This window comes from Suricata suricatta, chromosome 6 (assembly GCF_006229205.1).
Source record: "Suricata suricatta isolate VVHF042 chromosome 6, meerkat_22Aug2017_6uvM2_HiC, whole genome shotgun sequence".
Lineage (NCBI taxonomy): Eukaryota > Metazoa > Chordata > Mammalia > Carnivora > Herpestidae > Suricata > Suricata suricatta.
In genome coordinates, this window is record NC_043705.1 from 89,122,925 (window position 1) to 89,143,060 (window position 20,136).

Genomic DNA, 20,136 nt, shown 5'->3' on the forward strand with positions numbered 1-20,136 from the left:
TACTACTATGTCCTATCATAACATTCCATACATACTTAAAACCAAGCAAAGGGTGGAGTTCCATCTTTAAAAACTAAACAGGCATTTTGGACAACACATTCTTGGCAATGGAACCTGGACAACATTTATCAGACACGGTAGGGAAAGTTCTCACTCTGCATTATAAAAAGGACAGCCAGATATCAACTGTTACAGAAATGAAATAAGACGGAAAATTTTAACAAACTGTTTAAACTATTTTCTTAAAGAGACTTCCTCCACTGCCAGAGATCTTGAATAGCCTGGAAAACAAAAAAAGAAATGTGGTTAAAAGAACCACAGCACTTCACAGACACCGATAAATTAAAGCATGTTTCTTTGTACAGTTCAACATATCTATGATTTTTCATCCTACCACCAAAAAGGCTCAACTCTAGATAATTAAGAACTGATTGCAAGGAAATTTATACTCAGACATAATTTACTTTCAAAATACTTCAAATCAGACAAAGTCATGTAAACCTTCGTAAGTGAAGTCAATGGTGCTATTACGCATTTAACAGCTTACAGAAATGAAATGGAAGAGTGGAGAAGCCAGTCTGGCCAATGTTGCCTATGTCATCTATTTTAGGGCTGCCAGACTTGGCAAAAAATAACAGAAAATGCAGTTAAATGTATTTCTATAACACAGCTAAATATATTTACAACTTCTAAGCCTATAGAACACATACTAAAGAATTATGTGCACTTGAAATACACTACTCAGCCTTGCTCTTATCTGTTTTCTTAAAGCACTTAAAACCCCCAGTCTTCTAAGGTATATCCAGCTTTTCCATTCCTTAAATTGATTAAAATGTTGACTCCTGGCAAAAAAGAGCATCCCTCCATTTCTTTGCCTTTCTTCAACACAAGATGAAACCATACTTGTTCTCATGCTAGTAAGAACATCCATGCAGAAGAATCATTCTTCAAATAGGTCATGGTTAAGTACAGTTTTTAATTATCAACTTCAAGTTGGGATTTCGTCCCCTATTCATAAATCGTTCTTTTTAGAAAGAATAGGCTTGGGGTGACGCTGGCTCAGTCGGATTAACATGTGCTCTTGATCTCCAGGTTGTGGGTTCAAAGCCCTACCTACACTGGGCACAGAGATTACGGAAAATCTTTTAAAATAGAGGGGGAAAAAAAGTCTTAATGTGTTTTCTTCCAAAGTCTGATTTTAGTGCTTCAAATATATAGGATTCTCTTTCAACTACTGTTCCTTAACAGCCACCGGGTTTCTAATGCAAGGTAACTGATTATCAAAATGTGCGTCTCACAAGAATCCTCCTGATCATTCAGAATTTTGTAAAATCATCAGTTTTCAGTAAGCAGTATCTTTACATAAAATTTGATGTGTAGTTTGTCTACACACACAAAAGACAATGGTTTTCATTAGCTCTTAATTCAAGAGCTTATGCAAAGATTTACTAGTATTTCTCAGGTCCCTTCTGAAAGGGATTTTACTAGCCAAATCCTCATAAGCAACTTCTTCTCACAAGAAAAATTGTACAAGCAATTTAACATATACATCATGATTACCTGTATCTGTAGGCATGCCATAAAAACATAAAGCATTTAAGCTTTGATAATCTCTATAGTAATAATTGAAACTGCTTTTTAAAATTGTAGAATTTTATCCTGGCACTTGAAAATATGCTTCTGGTTTTATTTTTATTTTAATTTTAGAAAGAGAAGAGAGCACATCATGTGTGAGCAAGGTACAGGGTCAGAGGGAGAGAATCCAGGGCAGGACAGCTCAACTCCACAGGGGGCTCTATCCTACAACCATGGGATCAAGACCTGAGCCAGGATCAAGAGTCCAATGCTCAAACGAGGCTGAGTCACCCTGGCACCTGCCGAATATGCTTCCAGTTTTAGAGTCAGAAAATACTTCTAATAGCAGTGAGTTCAGTCACTTTTAACTCCCAAGATGGACACTGTGTTTGGAAAGCCTTTAAAAACTCTGGTTATTTTATCTTCCCCTGAATTTTTCTTAATCACATGGAGAAATCATGTCTTAGCCTTCCTTGTTAGTGAATCCTTTTCATCTTTCCACTATTTGCAATACTGAACAATTATACATTGCAGTTTCACAGGGATTTATGTTTAATAAATGTCCAGTATTCTTTCACACTTGCATTTTGGGGTTCAAACACACAAATAGCAACCATAAGAGTAAAAAATTAAATTTCTTCATCTCACAGCCATGTCAATCAAGGCTGAACTTCCAAGTAATAATAGCGCTGAAACACTGAAAGGGTTTCAAACTGGAAAAAATAGTGCTGTCATGTAAATGATGTAAGTGCTAACTACTGTGGCAGGAAAGTAGCTCAAAGGACAAGTTTCTTGATTTACAGAAAAAAGCTGAACACAGAAGACTTAGGAATTCCTGACAAAAACCATTTAACATAACCATCCTGACAAAAACCATTTAACATGTTCTGTATCTACAAGGTGCCTAGCACCCTTACCTGTTTTTACATTTTCCTTTATAGTCTGAGTCAACAACCGTAAGACAAAAAAAGCAAATGCATCAAACTTCTTTCTACTAACAAATATGTAATACAAATTAACACCTGACTCAAGCTAATATATTGAGTATATGATCTGACTGCTTGCTTCCAGATTTTACACATTAGGTTGATTTCAGTAAGATGTGTTTCCCAAGCACACAAATAAGCAAAAGACCAGACTACCTCAAGTAGTCAAATGGAGCAGCAGCAAGGAAACCACAGCATATTTCTTTAGTCAACAGAGTACCCAAAGTAAAATTGCACTCAGTAACCAAGATAATTTACCAACTATATAAAAACTGAGAAAAATGTACTAAAAAATTATCTTATTCTCTGCCAATGAAATTCTTAAGAGTTTCCATGTACTTAATATGAAGTATTGTCTGTGGTTAGAAACCTTTTAAAAGAAGCCAACACTTAAAGAAAATAATCATAAATAAATCACAATGAAAAATTCTGGATTTGGTCAGGTCTCCTGAAAATTCAGTTACCTCCTGGTCAGTCATCCGGAAGCAATTCTTCACATAATTGATGAACTTGGCTTCCACTTTAGGAAGAGAACCACCCTAGGAGACAAAAGCATTACTGAATTTAAGTACAGGAACACGGTTTTTGAGATCTTCTAAAATTCCTCACAGATTTGCATACTATTACATGGATCATTGGTTCTTTCCTTGTCCCTTCAACTTTTGTTCTTTCGTTTTAATACTGAGTGTTTTTAGGCCCAGAAAGACGTACTGGGCAACAGTATTTAGAACCTAAGTCTTTCAGAGTACTCCTAGGTTTGTCAAAGTTTCAAATTCTCTAATCACTCTATAACTACAAAACAGAACCTTCAACTGAGATTCTTCAGGCACTCAAATGTGTCAGCTTCACTGCCTATTATATACCACCCAGAGTCAAATGAAGAGCAAATATATGCCTGGAGTACCACATACAAAGAGATCAAAATTGAGCATCACTCAATACATACAAAGGATCTAGGCCCAGCACAACAGTAACCTGGAGTCAATTCAAGAGGTATATGAAGTCCAAACAAACTGATCTCTAAAACTTGCACCTCCTTCAATTATACATACAGGGGAGAAACCACAATAGTACTAAAACCGTTATTTTCAATTATTTCATCTCCAAATATTTCCAAACACTGCAAATATTGGGGTTGATACTCCTTCCTACTTTTGAATTACTTTATTTAATATACAAAGTCTATCATTTTTGTTCCCTATTTTGGTAACTAAATTTTAACTTACCATGTAGCCTGAATCATCTATGCATTTTAAAAAGATCAAGGTTTCAGAACACCAAAGGAATCCTAGTACAAAATAAGTAATCAGAAATATATGGGATTCTTAAACTGTCTCTACAACCTAGAATATAAACCTCACTGTAAATTTCCATTTTCAAATTACTGTCACATACATTCTCATTTGATTCATTCAAATATTTATTGAGCAACTATGGAGATACAATGTTGATTAAAATATGGTCAAAGAGGTGAGGCAAATGCACAAATCATAGAAGGTATATCATCCCACTGAATCACAGAAGCCAAAACAAGTGCTTTAGGAGACCAACAAGGAGATTGCTTCCAGCCTGGAAGTGGGTGTAGGTAGGTGGCAAATCAGGAAAGGGGATTTGAGATTAAAATAGAAGACTTCAGTCTGGATTGTTGATGATACTCAGTATGGACTACAATTGTCTCTCCTTTTCCTCTCTCCCCAGCTTGGGGCTTAATTTACCAGTAGTGCCCAGGACTGTTCAATTCGCCTGTAATTAAACCAAGGAGATAGGTCCATATTAAAATGGGGGGGAGGAGGAGAGGGTTATCTCAAGAGGTCATTTTAGCACTATATGCAAGGGATAAAAATAAAGCATGATACCAGGAAGTCTAGAAAAGTTTACAGTATTACTAAAGCCAAAAGCAGTAAACATATTCTGGTTCTAATAGTATTTTTCCAACTGACTCTTCACTGCACAAGGAAATCTACTGAAGCCAGGTAGAACCTAGAAAACACAGGAAAAACATGGGCAAAGGAGAGTCTGCACTTTTCCTCATCATCCCACCTTTAGTCTCAAAAATTTGGGTTGAATATTGTAACTCAGAATTGTAGCTTTTCTCAAACATTTCAAGACATATCAACTGATTATTCCATTCCATATTCTACAGGTCCAAATACATTAAAGTTTAGCTCCCCAGTCAAGGCAGGATGAAAACAATATTCTTCCCATTTCCACTATTTAAGACAAAAAGTAACTAAACATAAACGTATTGGTCAAAGATCCACATATATTGACTGGGAATACCTTGGTGTAAAAGGCAAATAAAAGGACTCAAATCACAAGTAGGTCTTAACTGTATCACCAAGCAACTAGCTGCTAATAATTTTATGAGACTCATACGCCCTCTGCTGGTTTTGCAGCATCTTACAAACTAACAAAAAGCAAAGGAAAATGTTCTCATTGAATTCCTTTTTTTAACATCACAAGTCAGAAAGAAATCTTATGTGTATTACCTTACTTGTATCTTTAATAAAAGAAAATATATGTAACCTAATGCACGCGCATACACACACACACACACACACACACACACTCACCAGAGATTAGAAATAAATGTAACAAGTAATACACTTCTGAAAACCAAGAGCACAAAAGAGGCAGATATATCAAGGAAAAAAAATAACAATATTGTTCCAAGCCTTCACAATGGTGTATTTTAATAGAGAGGAAAATAAACCTAATAAAGTTTCTTCAGGAAAGATCATTTTACTCACTCACTTTTTCTATACTTGCTTGCATTTTTGCTTTAATGTCTTCTACAGAACTAGGTCCTTTTGGTGTTTTGGGAGTCTTTTCCTGTTTTTTGAAAGATTCTTGACCCTGGAAAAACAGTTGAATTTCAAAAGGTCGTTAAGTGTATACACTGATGCATACTTTTAAGACCCACCCTACCTACCTGGATTTTCTCAAGGAAAACATCATTTACAATCCTTCCTTGTAAAATGTATACAACCAGAATTTAGTTATTGTATATTAATTCATGTCTAAACAATATTTTTTTTAATTCTTTTTTATTTATTTTTGAGGCAGAGAGACACAGCGTGCGAAGGGGAAGATCAGAGAGAGAGAGAGAGAGGGTGACACAGAATCTGAAGCAGGCTCCAGGCTCTGAGCTGTCAGCACAGAACCTGACTCGGGGCTTGAACCCACAAACCGCGAGATCATGACCTGAGCTGAAGCTGGACACTCAGCCGATTGAGTCACCCAGGCGCCCCAACAATACTTTATTCTTAAAAACCATTCCATAAGAAAGGAATGTAATAGTTTGAGTTTGCTTTTATATTTCACACCAGATTAGTTCTAGGCTTAAAAAGGTATTATCAAAACCAAATGCAGAAGGCTCTAAGAATGAAGCAAGTCAATGCCGCTTGATGCCTGATGCCAATGCCCATAACTTTTAATAGTAATCTCTGAGACCAGACATGGCGGTTCCTTTAAGCTGCCTATTAGATTCTTACATGCAGCCAGGGTTAAGAAACTGCTATGCCATAAAGAATGCCTTTCAATGAACAAGATTCCTTACAGGAGACAACTCCTTTATGCTGGCTTTCTCTCCCACTAGAATGCCAGGAATCATACATGTGACAATGATTACCAATAAGCATACTTTCGTGCTTTAAGACACCAATGACAGGTGTTCTCCAAGCACCATCAAATTTCAGAATAGCTTCTTCTACAGTAGAACTTTTAACTTTTCTAACTACTTCAAAAAAGGCTGTGTATAGGTGTATGATGCCACTTACTTTTGATCTTGGTGTTGATGGTTTTGAGTCTTTTCCATTCTGGTTAGATTTTTGTGCATTTTTGGCTGGAGTATCTCGTATAGACTGCAATTATAAATTAATCTTAATCAATGCCCACCTACGTAGCACACAAGAGTGCAAATAACTGCCCCAAACCACATAAAAGTAGTAGTTATGCTAAGACACACAAAAAATTTCACTCAGACAAAAGTTGTAAAGGGCTAATTAAATGGGAGAGGGCCACATGGACAAAGAAAGATTTTCTTACTACTAAGAAGTCTTAAGAATACCCCAACTCAGGACAAAGTATTATATCATTAACTCCTCTCAAGCCAGCTTTCATGAACTACAAATACAAGTAAAAAGCACAAAAAATTTCTCTATCATTTGTTACTAGCAATTTATGACAACCTTTATCATTGTATCCTACTTACTTTCTTTACTGGAGCCTTTTCTTCAGCTTCCTCATCATCAAAATCATCATCATCATCACTACAAATGAAAAGAGTCATTATTATTCAATGCACTCATAAACCAAAAAGTCTATGTTGAAATTGGCTAGGAAGCAATTTCATATTAAAGGCGATGAATCAACAAGTCTAGCCAATCAAGGTATTAAGAAATTTTGAACTTTTTGGAGTTGATAAAAAGAACTGAAAGCAGGTTCTTGAAGAGATATTTGCACATTCATCTTCATTACAGCATTATTCACAATTTCCAGGAGGTAGAAGCAACCCACATGTCCATTAACAGTCAAACAGACTAAAAAAGTTACATACATTTAATAGAAGATTCAAGGTTTCTTGATAATTCTTAAGATATTACTGGAATACTCAGTTTTAACAGAAAACCTGTCACATGCTGAACATGGATGACTCTTGACACATTAACTTAAACAAGACAGTCACAGAAAGAAGCATACTGTATGATCCCACTTAATATAATGCTTCAAAAGTAATCCTTATACTCTTTATAGAACCAAAAGTAGAATGGTGGTTGCCTGGGCTGAAGAAGGTAGAAATGAATTGCTTTCAGTGAATAGATTTTCAATATTATTAAATGAAAGAACTTGAGACGGGTTAAACAATGCATATGGTTAGTATTCCTCAACTGTACACTTAAAAAAATAATTATGTTTTTACAATTAAAATAAAAATTAAAAATTGGGAGAATATAGTTCAGGAACATTAAAATAAACAGAAGGAACATGTCTAATGTTCACAGATCAGTAGAAATATTTTACTAAGGTGGCAACTCTCTAAATTATCTACAGATTCATTGAAATCCCGGAGTCCCAGCTGGCTTCTCTGTAGAAATCGATCCTAAAATTTGCATCAAACTTCAAGGAACCAAGGGGCACCTGAGCGGCTCAATAGGTTGAGACTTTGGCTTTGATCATGATCTCATGGTTCATGGGTTCAAGCCCAGCACTGGGCTCTGTGCTGACAGCTAGCTCAGAGCCTGGAGCCTACTTCGGAGTCTGTGTCTCTTTCTCTCTCTTCCCCTCCCCTGTTCACACTGTCTCTGTCTCTCAAAAATAAATAAAATGGTGTAAAAAAAAAAATAACTTTTTTAAAAAAATTCAAAGAACTTAACAAAAGCAGCCAAGAACAGTCTTGAAAAAGAACAAAGCTAGGATTCAGTATTTTCAAAAGAAGTCCACAAGACCTACAAAGCAACTGAAATCAGGACAGTTGTTTTTGGCAGAAAGAATAGACCTACAGAAATAAACCTGTATTTATGTTAATTATTCAACCACACCGACAAGACTGTCACAATGGTGAAATGCTAACAAACAGAGCTAGGACAACTGGAAATACACATGCAAAATTTAAATCAGTCCTCTACCTCACACCATGTACTGATTCACAATGGATCAAAGGTCTAAATTTTTAGGTTTGACACCAAAAGCACCAGAAACAAACTGGACTTCGTAAAAACTTAAAAATGTAAGTTAATGTAACACTGTGCTGTCAACTATGCTTCAATTAAAAAAAATAAAATTGAAAACTCTTGTGCAAAGGATACCACTCAAGAGTAGAAAAACAACCCAAAATATGGAAGAAAATATTTATGAGTTCCATGTATCCGATAAGGAACTTGTCCCAAAACATTAAAAGAAAAAAATCCTAACTAAATCTGGGGCACCTGGGTGGCTCAGTCAGTTCAGCTCATGTCATGATCCCATGGTTTTGAGTTTCAACCCCATGTGGGGCTCTGGGAACCTGCCTGGGATTCTCTCTCCCTCTCTCTGCCCTTCCCCTGCAGGCCCAGGTTCTCTCTAAAAATAAACATTAAAAAAAACTTTTAATTCTATAATCTAGAAAAAATTTCAAGATACAACCATGGATTCCAAGTTAACTTGTTCTATCTGTGAATGTTCCACAAGATGAGTAAACATGTCTAGTAAATTGTAACTGAATACCAGTGATGTCTTGCAGTGATGCAAAACATCACATTTCCCAACTAAGCCAATGAAGAAGTTCTCTCTGTAGATTGGGGGTGATTGTTTCCCATGCTCAGATGCTCGGTCTCTGGCCAATTGTTTGGTTGGAAATCAGTGGTTTCTCAGAACTTTGGAAGGTGGCCACAACTGACCCTGCAGTATTTTTTGTCACTTCAAAGCACCTATATGGACAATCCTTTGCCTTTCCATACAAGAGTAATCTTAGAAATGCTCTACTTCATTCTAGTCAGGCTGCCTGCAGCTGCAGACCCTTTCCTCTGCTGCTTTATTGCCAGTCACGCTAAATACAGTATATGACAAGAGTTTATTAATACTGTACTGTAAAAAAGATTCCACTGAGCCAATAGGTAGCAGTGATTCCATTAGTGGTAGTGAAAGTCGTCCTACACAATAACCCTCCTCTAGTTTCCCTCACACCAGCCATGAAGGTTTTCAAAGTGCAAGTTAATCTGTTTATTTTTCTTTATATTTTGCATATTGTTATTTTGTATTATATTAAAGTATTACAGTCATTTTCATATGAATATATTTGCGTTGTGGAACAAACCATCTGAATTCCCATTATTTCTTATGGGAAAATCACTCTGATATCCAAGTGCTTTGGATTAAAATTAAAAACATGTTTCTGGAACAAATTATACTTGCAAACCAAGGTTTCCTGTACTAGAAATGCTTCAACACAAGTAATTTAAGCTTATTTTTATTTCTTTTTGAGAAACCATGCACTCACAAGCAGGAGATGGGCAGAGAGAAAGAATCCCAAGTAGGGCTTAATCCCTCAAACCATGATTATGACCTGAGCCAAAATCAAGATGCTTAACCAACCAAGCCACACAGGTGCCCCAAAGTAAATGATTCTTAAAACCCAGTCATATAGTCACATATTCTATGATTCCACTTAGTGAAATATGCAAAAATAACAAATCTATTAAGAATGAAATACATTAGTGGCTGACTAGAGCTGGGTGAAGGGGAAGTGGTTATAGAATGATTTCTGAGGAAATGCCAACATTATATGCTGGCCAAGAAGTTTTTTCTCTTCCTCACTACATAACCTCTAAATTTAAACCGGGAGCACTTCATGCATGTGCAACCAGAGAAAACACCCATCTTTCCAGAATGCCTACTTGCTATAATGGCCAAATATCATGTAGTACACATAAAATCATAGATAGTCGTGATTCTGCCAATTTTGGCCTTAGAACACAATTCCTTTATGTGTCTTCCCACACTAAAAAGAATGACAATGACTTCCAAAAAACCAGTATCATAAGCAGTTTTATTTAGCCATCCCTACCTATACATTGTGTGACCCCCCCCATCCCTTCTTCTCTTACATGAAAACTTACTAATTTGGACCTTAACATGCACACACACACTTCATTCTTTCAACACTACCAAATTTAAAGACAACTTAGAAGAGTCATGGAAGGACATAGGCTATTCTTCATTGTGGTTACATCAAAAAAAAAATCCCCATTTTAAAGACAGGAAATCCTTCAAAACCCAAGCAGAACCAAGGTAACAACCGGGTCCGTACTCTAAAGCTTTTCTTCCTAGAAGGGATTTTCCCCTTAGTGAATATGCTATTGTGCATACCGTAAACCTAGGAAGAGGTAATCTGAAATCAAGGACTACATAAACTCAAATGTAACTAAGCATCATATATCATCCATATTTCTCATGTTTTAAGCCTATTTCCCCTACTTCTTCCCTTGGAGTATATCATTTTAATTCTTACTAATGATAACTATATTCAAAACAGTTAACAATAAAACGCCAACTGTATTAAGATTGATATGCAGATAATTTTGATTTTTAACATCCAACTAGGCCTTTTCCTACTTTCTGCCTTCACTGTTCTACCCAAAGGGCATTTTACAGAACTACTGGGTTGGCTACTCGAGGTTACTGAAAACCTAACTCCCAGATATGATCATTAACTAGTATATATTTGATCAGTCTTTCTTTTATTCCATTTGAATAGAAGAGAAATTCTTCTATGTGAATTGTGTTTCGAATAAATATTTATAGACCAACCTGGGAACTCAGAAACAAAGCTGACAGGCAATTAAAAGTTCCACTTATTAAAAGTTACGGATATTGCTGTAAATAGGAAAGACCAATTATAAAGTAGCATTTTATTCTTTAGTGGGCATGTAACTATCTTGGCCTGAGCAAACTTAATAAACCTATCAAATCATTTTCAACCAAATTTTAAAACCTCCAAGAAAATCTTAATCTCAAAAAAGAATTTTCTTTTATCAGTAACAATCAGAGAACCAAGGGCCAAAATCCTTTTGTGGAGGGACAAAACTTGTTAAGTGACAACTCACAAAACAAATGTTGCTGGAGTTATTCAGATTTCCCACCCAAACCATTTTATCATAAACTGTTCAGTGGAAGACATACCAACAGACTTATCACATGTTCACTAAATCTTCCTCAGAAAAAAGGTACCGAATCAAATACATTCGGGAAACGTTGCATATTCTCTTGAAAATTTGCAACACAATGGAGGATTTCCTTTTTGATTTTTTTGTTAATGTTTACTTTTGAGAAAGAAAGAGAGCAAGAACAGGGGAGGGGCAGAGAGAGGGTGACACAATCTGAAGCAGGCTCCTGGCCTCATCCAAAGTTAGACATTTAACTGAAAGAGCCATCAAGGCACTCCCACACTGCAGCATCTTCAAGGCTCTTAATCCCAATGATATCCTTCATCTCAGCTAATTTAATGCAAAGTCAGAACCAGTGACTATTTACCCTTTCTTTAATTAAACTATTACTTATTTTCATAGACGACTGTGGTGAGTAACTTTTATAAACTACTCCTCATACACCTACGTCAAGTTTCTAAGAGCATATTACTTACTCTTCATCATCATCGTCATCATCGTCATCTTCATCGTCATCTTCATCGGCAGCAAGTTTTACTTTTTTCTTAGAAAAGAAAAAAATTTACATGTTTTAACATACACACACTCATTTACAAGTGCTAATCTTAATCATTGAACTAAAATCCAAAATAAGAGATCTTTACACCTATACCTGTGGAACTTTGCTACCACTTCCAGGGGCAGAACGCTTTCCAGATATACTAAGAAGCTTCACATCCTCTTCCTCTTCCTCTTCCGACTCTGCATCTTCCTCCACAGCTAAAATAAAAGAATTACTTATTAGCCATGAATAAAACTCAGTCAACAAGCAAGAACTCAGGAAAAAAGGGCATAACATACAGCAAGAACCATTTAAAAAAACTAGAAAATTCGCAAATAGGAACAGAAATTTTTTTAAAGCAACTTTGATGACCAGTACCCTACTAGATTTTAAATGTAAATCAAAGAAAACCCAGGCTTTTCCAGTTAAGTTACTATATTTCCATTTCAACAGTAGTACTAGAACCAACCATGCTTTACAAAGTACAAATGGGGAACACAGTTAATTGCATTAAAGAGAATAAACAGGATAATGCATAACGTACCTACTAAGTGCTGTCCACTAATATGCACAGGTCCTGAACCACATTTCAACCGTAAGACCACAGGTGGTGTTATTTCAAAACCCCCAAGGGAAACCTGAAAAGGAAAAACTTTTACAAATCACTAAATATTGGGGCGGGGGGACAGAAGCTAAACATTTGGTATAAATACCTGCTCCTGCTCGTAACAGACTTTGAGAAATGTTAATAGGAAAACTCATAAATCAAATGAACCAGTAAACCTGTTTTTCCACTTCTAACAAGGAGCAAATCACTATGTTCAAGAGTTGACCAATCAACTCCAGTGACATAAGACACAGTCACTGCTACTGGAAGAATCAAAGGAAATTCCCCCTTCTATGTCCAAGTGTAAGCTAAAGGGCACCTACCTTAACGCAATAGAATTAGACCTTGACATAAAATCCAGTGTTAAGTGCCCTTACCGTTGGCTGTACAGACATTTTCAAAGTTGCCAGTGTGACTTTAATTGGACTGCCTTCGTAATTCATTGCCTCTGCTTCAACAATGTGCAATTCATCCTTTGCACCAGCCCCTAAACTGACCTGTCAACAAAAATAGTTATTTCAACTTTAGTTCGTATTTTAAAATTCCCCCAAAATTTGCCTTAAAAAAAAAAGCCAAAATTATAAACCCTTTATCACCAAGGATGGGAAACTAACTTGCACATGTTTTTTTCAAGTTTTATGCAGCCTTGCCAATCTTCTCTCATATTCAATTTGAAATGCATACAAATGCATTTGATGGCATTGTTATAGGTGATCATCTATCCACAGTATGGATCGCTTTATAATGCAGTCAAAGAAGCAAAGTACATAAACGTGGACAGCTCAACAGTTGCATTACTGACTTCACATGATTATTAAATGAGATAATGATGCCAAGTTTTATACCAGAGGTACAAAATCAGGTATATACAATGCTCAGTTATAAAAAATACTATTATAAAATGATTAAATCACACAAACAGAAATAGACTGAAATCAAGAAAGGTTAAGTAGTTTATTCTGAAAAGCTTAACTACCGTTCTTAAAGATAGCTGGTGTTCGTTTTCATCATTATCCACTTTAAAATGATAATCTTTGTCAGCCTTTAGTTCACAACCTGTAAAAGAAAAAAAGCAACGGAAAGAATTAACACTGAAACTTAGGTGGGGGTAGCCAAAAAAGTTAACAGTTTGTGAACAAGTTTCCACTATTCTAGCTACCAGATGGCAAGGCAAAAGTATCTCTTCCTGAGTTTTTTTAAACATAAGTGTCTATAAATATAAAATAACATCCATACAGAGCTTTATAAATTCCATTTTCCCACTATAGTATCTCATTTTCAACTACACTATTACCATGTTCAAAGGTTTAGTAAAAACTGATACCAGAATCTGAAACTGGAAGTCTAATACAAGGTTGATAAAAATCCCACGGGGGGGGGGGGGGGGGGATTACCTACCTATACAGGACAAAAAGCAAATTTAGAAATAAGAATGGGTACACAAACACCTACATGTACAACTTGTATTACAAGAAAAAACTACAAAGTGGAAGACTACAAAAGGAGGAGAATCAAAACTTGACACAAGAATCAATATTCCATCTTTGAAGTAAATGGAAATGATGTACATTAAATTATGCTCGTTATGTTTAAGATTGGATATATCATAAGGATATTTCCTAGAGAAAGACTAACCAGAAACTCGAGCTATTCAAAAGGGCTGAATGAATGTAAGAATTATCTACTCTCATTACATCATAGGCAAGTTGTTTCAAGTACTGACAGAGTAACATTTTTAATTAAATTATTCCATTTAATGGCCATCTAACAGTTACTGGCCCATAAATGCCTAAATGTTATCTCTACTAACAAATCTCAGCATGGTCCATAAAAAAAACAAACGTGGGACAAGATTTGCACTATTTCATAGCCCGCCTGACAAAGACACGGCCTCACAGTTAAGTTCACTTAAGATGGAAAAAACCAAAGCTGGCCGCTTTCTACTACGGCACTGAGTTTTCTGGGGAAAAGGAGGGCAAGCAAGATTCCAAAATCGTACCAGATCTTACGGACTCAAACTGAACCCTACGCACATCTCGTATCTTTCCAAAAAGGCTGTTTGCTCAAAGCCGCATAGAAGGCTGATTCCACCAGCTTCGCTCCAAAAATATAAAAGCCATATACATACTTACAAATAACGCACTGGCTCTGGAGGCAAGGTCTTACTTTATGCTTTAGATCTACCTAGCCTCAAACTACAAGCACCATCTCCATCGTCATCTCAGTTGAGCACCAGCATTGTCACCTGCACAGTGGGCCCATTTCCACTTACCGATGTTGAGACCGAAGTGCTCTGTAATCGAGACCTGCCATCGTGGAGCTTCAGCACTGAACAAAGACTTCCAGAATCTTGGCTCTACTGGCCACTTAATCCCACATTTCCCGCCCAACAGCTTCAGTGAGGCCCCAGAAACCAAGGCTCCGGGGTGCAAGACACCCTGGAGCCCCGGATGTAGTGCCCACACCCCCTCCTTTCCCCAACCACGTGGCAACCACGTGCTCCCAGCGGCTGCGGCCTCCTCACGCCCGGCCGCGCCTCCCCTCCCCCCGTAACCGGCCGAAGCACCGGGGCTGAATCGCAGCTCCAGGGCTCCAGACTCGTGAGGCCTGACGCCAACGCCAAGCTCTAGATACCCCTTCCCCGCGACAGGAAGCCCATGCCGCACAGCCTCCAGCCCGACGCCAGGGCCCGGCATCAAAAGCCCCAGCCAGCAATCGCAGGCCTACGAAATCACACACCACAAGAGAAAATCATGCCCGTGGCCCCGCCGTGTGCTCCAAGCAAAGCCGACCCCTCGGCAGGTTGGGTCTACGCTACCTCAGGCCCTGGACCTCGGACCGCTCACGCCCCAGGCTTCAGGCCGCCCCTCCTTCCATCGCTTCAGGCTTCAGTTCTCTCCTCCCGGCCTCCCATCCTTTGGCCCACAAGGCCCCAGGGGCTCGCTTCCCTCACTCAGGCCTCCAGTCCGCCCGGGTTTCTCTACTAGCCCAGGCCTCAGTGGGATTCCCGCCCCCCCCCCCAAAGCCACCAGGCCCCGCTCGGCCTCGCGCCAACCCCCCAGCACTTACCGAAAAGATAGTTCTGGGGCCTCAGGGGGCTCATATCCATGTCCATCGAATCTTCCATGAGGTGGTGGGCGCGCACTTAGGTGGGAGAGAAGGCGGACGGAGAGAATCGACTACTGTTCCACAGAACAGCCGCGCAGGACGGAATCACACCAGGGAAAGGACGCGGGCTCCCTGCGCACATATATAGCACCGAGAAGATCTCGCGAGAGCTTCCTAAATCCCGTCTCCTCGCGCGTGCTCGGGAGCCCCCCCTCCCTGGACTGTAGCCCTCCCGCGCAAGCGCTCTTCAACCCCACTCCTTTCTGCCTCGCCCCCCACCTCCTCCAGGTACTTCGCGGGCTCTCACCGAGCACGCGCACTCGGACCCCGGCCCCACCCCTCCTCTGCCACCGCCTGTGCGCACGCGTATTTTGTCCTGGTAGCGCGCGTAACCCCCCTCCAACCCTTCCACGTCCTCTCGGGTTCTGGCGGGCCGGCCTAGCGCCAGAAGCCTGCGCTGCCCACCGTGCAAAATGGCGACGGCAGCTCCTAGCTGTGCTAGGTACGGAGAGCGAGCCGGGTGCGAGTGACTCAGAGAGCAGCTCGGTTCACCTTTCTCCATCACTTCGTGCCTCGCAGGCCTCCAGAGAGGCACAACCACCTCGGGATTTTTACTTGCCTGAAGGCGTGGGCTCAGAGTTCATTGTTTCCCCGAAGTTAAAGTTTCAGGTGCCAGAAACTGTAGATTAATGATTATTCTTTATTGGGGAGAAAGGATGTAGCTGCTGTCCGGAATTATTCAACTGCTTTTATAGCTCTTTCCTTTCTGAGAAAACATCTCTGATGTTGAAATCACTCTGTGTCATTTGGAGGCCACATGGGGACTGAGTGAGCCTCTTCCATACCAACTGGGGGGCCCGAACCGAGCCTGATAGCTCCAGACACACAAGATTTTAAAAGGGCTTTATACCCACATTATGTCCCCACGTAAGATCCTGTGAGGCAGTTGTGACTATCCCCAGTTTGGAGACAAGGCAACGGGCCAAAAGAGATCAAGTAAGGTGCCCAAATGGAAGAAGTGGTAAGACACGGTTCTGTAGCTCAAAGTCCAATGTTAACACCCCTCTAAAGGAGTTTGGAGAGTTATGTGTGGGTCCAGTCTCCGAGGCAGTGCAGTGCTTAATCTTTAATATTGCTAAGAATATTCTGACCTGTGAAGAAAGCATACAACTTATAAGAAATGCATAGATCTCAATTAAGATTTCTTTAGCGTCATTCTTCAGCTCAGGTCCTGAACTCGCAGTCTGTGAGTTCGAGCCCTGCATCAGGCTCTGAGCTGTCAGGCTCAGAGCCTGGAGCCTGCTGACAGCTCGGAGCCTGGAGCCTGCTTCGGATTCTGTGTCTCCCTCTCTCTCTGCCCCTCCCCTGCTCATGCTCCGTCTCTAAAAAATAAGTAAACATTAAAAAAAAATTTTTTTTTTAAGATTTATTTGGGCGTGAGCCTGGAAATTAGCATTCCAGACAAGCTACCCCTCGACACTGGATCCCCTGGGCACTGGTGCCTTTTTTTAAGGAATCCTCTAATTACTGTGTTCACATCAACAAATTAAATAATTTAAGAAATACTGGAAGAAATAAAAATAGTGACAGCAGTGCCCCACCCCCTTTTCTCCAAATACAATCTAGTTGGGATGATAAACTATAATACAGGTAAATCAACTGGGTTTTTTTTTTTTTACTGTTTTTTATTTATTTTTGAGAGTGTAAGCAGTGGAGGGTCCGAGAGAGAGGGACACACAGAATCCAAAGACAGTCTCCAGGCTCTGAGATGGCTGTCAGCACAGAGCCCGACATGGGGTTCAAACCTACAAACTGTGTGTGAGATCATGACCCGAGCTGAAATCGGACGTTCAACTGACTGAGCCACCCAGATGCCCAATGAATCAACTATTTTTTAAAAATGTTTTTAATGTTTATTTTTGAGAGACAGAGTGTGAGTAGGGGAGGGGCAGAGAGAGAGAGTGGAGACACAATCCAAAGCAGGTTCCAGGCCCTGAGCCATCAGCGCAGAGCCCCATGCGGGTCTGGAACCGATGAGCCATGATATCATAACCCAAGCTGAAGTCAGATAGATGCTCAACCAACTGAGCCACCCAGGCACCCCAATCAACTATTAATTAACAGTATCATAATTCTAAATTTGGAGAAATCAGTGTAACTAACAATGTGAATGTGACCAAGCTGTTCCCCACCCTCAACTGAAGAAGAATCTTCACCAGTCTGGTTCTGGGATCTTTTGAGATGCAGAATATGACCAATTGCTAGAGGAAATCCTGAGACTTAGAAGGATATATATGTAAAGAACTGAGAAAAGGCAGGAAGAACTATGAAAAGAAAAGATAGTATTCAGTAGGCTGAGAGGGAAAGATTAGGACTTGAGGTCCCTGGGTGGAGAAAAACATATTTTAGAACAATGCTGGGAGTGTCTGACCACAGCAAAACCCCCTCAGGCTTAAGTTCCCTCTTAAGAATGTAATGGACACTACCTACTTCCCCTCAGGTTCTTTTCAGGAATTTGACTAAAGTCCTGACTAAAAATAAGTAGACCATAAAACAAATGACCCACATGGACTGGCGAGGCCATAGACCACCTGCAATAGAAATGAGCCAATCAGGAATGGACAGCCTAGCACCTAGAGCTATCAAGCCAATATGGGTAGAACTTGAGAAGGAATGAGGGGGAAGAGAAGTGAGGGGGAGGGGGACCAAAACCTTATAAAACAAAGACCCTTGCCTATTGTCACCTGTATTCACTTTAGAATGCCCCTCTCTGTTAAGAGAGTTTTCATGCCATTCTTCCTTTCTCATACACTAGTAAACTTCTGCCCGGTGCTCATTTTGTGTCCACCTCTTCATTCTTCAAAGGAGCAAGACAACGAATCCCAGGTATTGAGGTAAAAAAACAAACCCTGCAACCACACTATAGTTAATGTGAGATTACTGAAAAATAAAATCTCAAAAAAAATTAAAAGATGTAGGCATGAGAAAGAATGAGAAAGTCTCAAGAGGAGCCATAGGAGAGTGGGGAACGAGAGGTTAGTATTCTTTGAGTATAAGTTGCCAGTATAAGTTGGAGCTACATTGTAATTTCTTTCTGGATTCTGGATCACGATTATTCAAACACAGCTTTGCGCAGAGCCTGAGCCATGTGGAAACCATATCTCATGTTACATAAAGAAATATATTTGTTTCTTAAATATCTTAAGCACCTAGTCTAGGTATTATCTCATGGAATCAGGCAGGTAAAAAAAATACTGCATGCGGGGTGCCTGGGTGGCTCAGTCAGTTAAGCGTCCAGCTTCGGCTCACATCATGATCTCACGGTTTGTGAGTTTGAGCCCCCGCATTGGGCTCTGTGCTGAGAGCTCAGGTCCTGGAGCCTGCTTTGGCTCCTGTGTCTCCTTCTCTCTCTGCCCATCCCCTGCTCATACTGTCTCTGTCTCTCAAAAATAAATTAAAAAAAATTAAAAAAAATTTTTTTAATACTGCCTTTTTTTCTGATTTACAGATGTATGAATGCTCACTTTTAAAAATAAAGTAAAATTATTTAGGCCTATTCAAAGTGGAAAAGTAAAAGTGCCCTTCTTTCCATATTCCCATTCCTATTCCCAAGGGTTAATCAGCATTAAGACTTGTGTGTGAGTTTTCCTTCCAGACTATCTGTCTCCTATCTATCTATACACACAGAGAGATGAGATAGTTGGAGGGTCTTTTGTATTTTTGTAATGTGGGTGATTCATATATTCAAGTTGCTTTTTTCAATTTGCTTGCTTTTTTGAAGAATACATTTTGGACACTTCCCTATACTAGTACCTAATGTGGATATGTTATAATTTACCTGTCCATTTCTTCACTGATGGACGCTAAAGTTATCTCTATAATTTTGCTCTAAGAAATAGTGCTTTAGTAAATGTTATGGACTGAATGTCTGTGTCCCCCCCCAAAATTCATATGAAGCTCTAACCCTCAGTGTGACTATTTGGAGACAGAGCCTGTGAGGAAGAGTAAAGGTTAAGTGAGGGCATAAAGATGGGCCCCAATTCAGTAAGGCTGATGAGGATCCTCATACGAAGAGGAACAGAGGCGCCTGGGGGGCTCAGTCAGTTAAGCAGCCAACTCTTGGTTTCTGCTCAGGTCAGGATCTCGAGGTTCATGGGTTCTGGCCCCACATAGGGCAGCACAATGACAACATGGAGCCTGCTTGGGATTCTCTCTCTCCCTCTTTCTCTGCCCCTCCCCTCTTCATGTTCTTTCTCTCAATATAAATAAATAAACATTTTAAAAAATGAAAATAATATAAAAATAAATTTTATTTTTTTAATATTTTTTAATGTTTTTTATTTATTTTTGAGAGACAGAGCGAGGAGAGGGTCAGAGAGAGAGAGAGAGACATAGATTCTGAAACAGGCTCCAGGCCTTGAGCTGTCAGCACAGAGCCCGATGCGGGGCTTGAACCCACAAAATGTGAGATTATGAAGTGAGCCGAAGCTGGACGCTTAACCAACTGAGCCACCGAGGCGTCCTGAAAAATAAATTGAGTGCAAACATATGGTATCCGTCCTTCTCTGCCTGACTTATTTCACTTAGCATGACACCCTCGAGGTCCATACACTTTCCTACAAATGGCCATATTTCATTCTTCCTCATTGCCATATAGTACTCCATTGTATATATATA

The 20,136-nt window shown here is 39.4% G+C and overlaps 1 protein-coding gene across 2 annotated transcripts; it reads right to left on the reverse strand.

The window, feature by feature from the left end:
* Nucleotides 1–9: 9 nt before the first annotated feature.
* Nucleotides 10–15,599, reverse strand: NPM1 (nucleophosmin 1). 2 transcript variants are annotated; one of them, XM_029942871.1, is made up of 11 exons: nt 15,421–15,599; nt 13,328–13,407; nt 12,729–12,848; nt 12,289–12,382; nt 11,856–11,962; nt 11,680–11,747; nt 6,775–6,832; nt 6,341–6,424; nt 5,316–5,417; nt 3,026–3,100; nt 10–281 (listed from the first exon to the last, which is right to left on the reverse strand). In XM_029942871.1, the coding sequence occupies exons 1-11, from the start codon at nt 15,476–15,478 to the stop codon at nt 243–245; spliced, it is 885 nt and encodes a 294-aa protein (XP_029798731.1). In that variant the 5' UTR covers nt 15,479–15,599; the 3' UTR covers nt 10–242. The 2 variants fall into 2 exon arrangements, with proteins under 2 accessions (XP_029798731.1, XP_029798732.1); XM_029942872.1 differs by lacking the exons at nt 10–281; nt 3,026–3,100 and adding an exon at nt 3,964–4,304.
* Between the last annotated feature and the right edge of the window lie 4,537 nt (nt 15,600–20,136).

What these genes read in the sequence shown, in the direction of transcription:
- NPM1 (XM_029942871.1), bottom strand. Translation starts at nt 15,478, where the DNA reads ATGGAAGATTCGATGGACATGGATATGAGCCCCCTGAGGCCCCAGAAC. An exon ending in GCCCCAGAACTATCTTTTCG is followed by an intron (nt 13,408 to 15,420) that starts GTAAGTGCTGGG and finishes TTTCTTTTACAG; the next exon opens with GTTGTGAACTAAAGGCTGAC. An exon ending in TAGTGGACAGCACTTAGTAG is followed by an intron (nt 11,963 to 12,288) that starts GTACGTTATGCA and finishes CTTTTATTTTAG; the next exon opens with CTGTGGAGGAAGATGCAGAG.